This window comes from Doryrhamphus excisus, chromosome 5 (assembly GCF_030265055.1).
Source record: "Doryrhamphus excisus isolate RoL2022-K1 chromosome 5, RoL_Dexc_1.0, whole genome shotgun sequence".
NCBI classification, from domain to species: Eukaryota; Metazoa; Chordata; class Actinopteri; order Syngnathiformes; family Syngnathidae; genus Doryrhamphus; species Doryrhamphus excisus.
In genome coordinates this window covers 24,464,273-24,468,752 of record NC_080470.1, presented here as the reverse complement: position 1 = coordinate 24,468,752, position 4,480 = coordinate 24,464,273, and the positions used below count along the sequence as shown (strand labels likewise).

At 47.1% G+C, this 4,480-nt stretch overlaps 1 protein-coding gene across 1 annotated transcript; it reads left to right on the top strand.

The window, feature by feature from the left end:
- The first annotated feature begins 1,320 nt into the window (after positions 1 to 1,320).
- On the top strand, positions 1,321 to 3,132 carry LOC131129567 (Krueppel-like factor 2). Its single transcript, XM_058073259.1, has 3 exons — positions 1,321 to 1,581; positions 1,659 to 2,556; positions 2,634 to 3,132. Exons 1-3 carry the CDS (start codon positions 1,510 to 1,512, stop codon positions 2,807 to 2,809), a joined length of 1,146 nt encoding a protein of 381 aa, XP_057929242.1. The 5' UTR covers positions 1,321 to 1,509; the 3' UTR covers positions 2,810 to 3,132.
- Positions 3,133 to 4,480: the final 1,348 nt, after the last annotated feature.

Sequence of the window (4,480 nt, the reverse complement as noted above, 5' to 3'; positions counted from 1 at the left end):
GTATACACTAAGCCAAAATGGAGTGCAATGTCAGTACCTGGATGTTGCACTAAGAATTAAAATTGTGACTGCGCAGTGATGGACACAGTGATGAAAAAAAAATATTTACATATTCATTTTGAATCATTGTACAATGGAGAAGTTGGGGAAACTAGCATTGTATGGGATGATACAAAGGTTGGCGATATTGCTCTGTCAAGTGGTTGCAATTCAAGGGGAGAAAAGAAGAAGAAGCGGGTAAATATTGTCATTGTCATATCATCATATACAGTAGATAGTAAAGATATTGGTCAGCGCTACATTGTCATAATATGCACACAGCATCTAAGTACACGGCGTACTCAGTAGGCTATACTTATTGAAGTGAACCAAAGTAAGCACATGATTTCCAGTGTGTGCACCAGTACCAGTAACAGTACTAGCGTCGCTCATTGTCAATTTCCGTTGTACTCACAGGTGGCAACAGCAGAACGTTACTGACAATCAAAGGCTACTTTAATTGGAGTACACTATGTGACATGGCACACCTCGTCTATGTGTGTGTGAGTCATTCAAAAAGATTTACAGGATGCACTGTATGCAAATGTAGCGTGCACACGTGACACATCGAGACTGACCAATTAGTCATAGACTTATAAAGTTTGAAGAACGTAATAACTGTCTTCATTTGCGCACTTCGGTACTTAGTAGAGTGAGTGACAAGGTGAAGTACCGTATACTTTCCTAAAGATTAGAATGAAACGGGCTGGACCGAGATGACACCATATGGGATGACGACACCTTTTCCATTGTCCACTTTACACACACGTATTAAAAGTTTATTTTCGGCTTATTATTGGTGTCACACCTAGCAGCTGTGCTAAGTGACATTTAGACACAATTTTACTGCATACATTCAAATATATTATTTTAGACAAAGTTGTATTATTTGAAAATAGTAACTGTGCATATTTAGCCCACATACACAGTCACTAGTTGCATTGGTTATTGCACACTATTATTCACATTGTACATAAGGATTCTATGTTATTATGATTTGTTATCGTCTTCTTACATCTTCTAGTCAATACGGTTGATATTCAGATACATGTTTTAGATTTATTTAATAATAAGTAAGAAGTGGTAAGAATGACTTTTTCTGAAGACAAGATGCTGCCTGCACTTTCCTTTGCACAACTATGAATGGATCAGACCCAGAAGGTGTTCTACTTGTAGGAGGTCCAGGAGGAGGGATAGTGCTGCGTGGGGGCGTGTCTGTAAGGCAGGGGGCGTGTCTGTAAGGCAGGGGGCGTGTCTGAGCACCAGGAGGACTTTAAAGTAGCCGACTGTTGTACATTCAACACATTCCACACCTGCGCCTCTTCTCCATCTTCTTCGTCTGACACCGACTCTTCAGCTTCCTCTTCCCCGGGGAAGAGGCACCTTACACCGGCACACATCGGCACGACTGGCCGGTTTCTTTCCAGGCGCACACTCTTCCTCCGAGGTGTAGAAGTTTCTGGTTCGGAGATGGCCGCCAGCGGGACCATTCTGCCGTCTTTCTCCACCTTCTCCATCCAGAAGGAGAAAAGCTGGGAGGATGTAAGTATAACCTCACCTCATGACACGATGCTCGACGTTGTCTGGTTCACGTCACCTAACTCGCCGCTGTGATCCAGGTCTGGAGGGACCACATGAGCTGCGGGGGCAGAAAAGACGACGAAGAGCTGGACAAGTTCCTAGACTTGGACTTTATCCTGGCGTACAGCGCCATGAGTGCAGACGGAGCTACAACAGATTCCTTCCGGACTCAGGACTGCGGGGCGTCCGGGTATCAGCAGCAGCAGGACTACACGTCCATCCCGGACCTGAGTGCCCCCCCTCCTCCGCCGTACAGCAGCCTGATGGCTGAGCTGCTCCGCTCGGACGAGGACGGCAGCAGTTTCGGATCCAGCATCCAGGGCAGATTTCTGATCAGCTCCTCCCAGCAGGAGGTATTCTCTGCAGAGCCCCCTTGCATCAAGTTGGAGCCCTCAGCGGACTCTTACGGACCTGTACTGGGTCTGGTCCCGCAGAACTGCATCAAGATGAAGCAGGAGGGCAGCGTGACGTGCATGCGAGCATACGACCACCAGCCTCGCTTGGCCAGCTCCCCCCAGGGCAGCATGACGCCCCCCCTTAGCCCCGACGACCTCATCACCTCCGAGGGACAGCATCCGCGCGCGTGCACGCTTACCTTCCCGCAGGGCTTCAACCAGCATCATCATCATCATCACCCTCAGCAGCATCCAGGAGGCTTCCAGCTTCAGTTCCCTCCGGTGGGCGCGCACACCCAACCCCACCATCACTTTCCCGCCATGTTCTCAGAGGACGTGCACGCGCAGCAACAGACTTCCAGTCAGCGCGTGCTGCTCACGCCGCCGTCGTCCCCGCTCGACATGATGGACAGCAAGCCCAGGAGAGGACGGCGCTCCTGGCCCCGGAAACGCACGGCCACGCACACGTGCACGTTCACGGGCTGCGGAAAGACGTACACCAAGAGCTCGCACCTCAAGGCGCACCTGAGGACGCACACAGGTAAGAAGCCACACCCCCCTTCCCATCACAATCACCTGTGTGTGACGTCACTTAACGCTGTACCCCCACTCTCGCAGGCGAGAAGCCCTATCATTGCACGTGGGAAGGATGCGGATGGAAGTTTGCGCGCTCCGACGAGCTGACGCGTCACTTCCGGAAGCACACCGGACATCGACCTTTCCAGTGTCACCTGTGCGAGCGCGCCTTCTCCAGGTCGGACCACCTGGCCCTACACATGAAGAGACACATGTGAGAGGGGAGGACGTCCTTTTGGACGCCAAGTGGGCCTTCCGGCGTGTTGCCATGAATGAATGAATGAATGCAAAAGATGCCAAGTCAGCAAGAACGTTATTTCAAGTAGCTGGTTCTACTCCGCTGCCATGTCAGGAACATGACACTGCCCGCACTCACCTCTGAGGCTGCCTTGAAGACATGTCAAAGACATTTTGAGACAACGTTTTCTTGCAAAACCGCTTCCCATTGGTCGTCCTCCGCCCGACAACCACGACAGTTTGTAAATGCAAACCTTAGAGAGAATGTAAATAGACTATTTTATTGTACATAATAAACTAAGACAACGTCTCTTGATGTCTCTTGCTTGTGTGTCATTATGATTCCTCACCGATGACCCCATCTTGACTCGTGCGGAAGAAGGGTCCAACAAAAAAATAGCCAATACTACACAATATATATAAACAAGCTAGCAGATGTCTAACTGCTAGCATGGTGATGACCTTACAGCACACTATACTTTTTACTACATAAAATATGTAAACAAGGTAGCTGCTGGCTATAACAGCTAGCATGGTTATGGCGTCACTACCTTTTACTACACAAAATATGTAAACAATTGTATGTATTAGCATACAATATGTACGCTAACAATATGTACATATTAGCTGGTGGCTAACTATATTGGCTGGTGATGACGTCACTGTGATGCGTTTGGGGACGCTCTTAAAGGTCGTAAACATATCCCATTGCTACATGCCTGTACGCATCACCAAGGCAACCTGCACTCAGCTCTGTCACTGACAGCCAAGGTATTCCCCTGTGTGTCATCAGTCTGTGAGAACTTGGAATCCACGCAGAAAATCCACACATGGAAGTAAACCCTGGAGGCGGAGCTTCACGTCAGCAACGTTCCTGTCAATCACGCTGACCTTTGACATGTTATTGTCCAGGGATGCTGAGAGACACAAAGCAAATTTGATGTCCCCGCAAGTAAACTTGTAATATTTTTATACTTAACTTTTTGAAATCTAATCTCATTTAACGTCCCTCAGCCCCCCAAAAAGGAATATTGTTCATACTGTAGGAGGAGAACGCCACCTGCTGGCCTGACAGAACGCTGAAAGGAAATACCGGAAGGCACCATAAGTATTGAGACAATAAAAAATAATTTGGGACAAAAATATTGACATAATATTGTCTCCAAAAATAGCAAATTTCAACCATATGTCGTGATATTGTACAGGTAAAATGAAGTGTACATGTACCACAGTTTAAAAAGCCCATTTCAGTTTGTCCTTGTGTTCTCCTTGCTTCACTGATGTTTTGGTCAAGTATTGACATTTCCCACTTTGCAAGTGAAATTTACACATAACTTCTTACCTACACCGAGAATCTCATTCCATGTGTTCATTGATCATCTGACATTACCATTCATTAGAGGCAAGTACCTATATATTTTATACTTTAAAACACATTTAATAAGTGTGTGAGGCATAGTCAAAGGATAAGTGGAGGTTTGGGGACCAGAAAAGAGGTTCTGAGGGGGAGCGTCTCAATTACGCGTGGATTTTTGCTATTCACTGGCGGTCCCTGAAGACAACCCCTGTAAAAAGTGGAGTCTACTGTATTAATGCTAGCCTGAAGGGGATCTATTTCACAGTTTTAATGATGAAAAGAAAGTCCTGGTGCT

Bases quoted from the DNA above. Each gene is read 5' to 3' on its own strand.
- LOC131129567 (XM_058073259.1), top strand. From the start codon at position 1,510: ATGGCCGCCAGCGGGACCATTCTGCCGTCTTTCTCCACCTTCTCCATC. The intron at 1,582-1,658 runs GTAAGTATAACC...GCTGTGATCCAG, and splicing joins AGGAGAAAAGCTGGGAGGAT to GTCTGGAGGGACCACATGAG. The intron at 2,557-2,633 runs GTAAGAAGCCAC...CCACTCTCGCAG, and splicing joins GCACCTGAGGACGCACACAG to GCGAGAAGCCCTATCATTGC.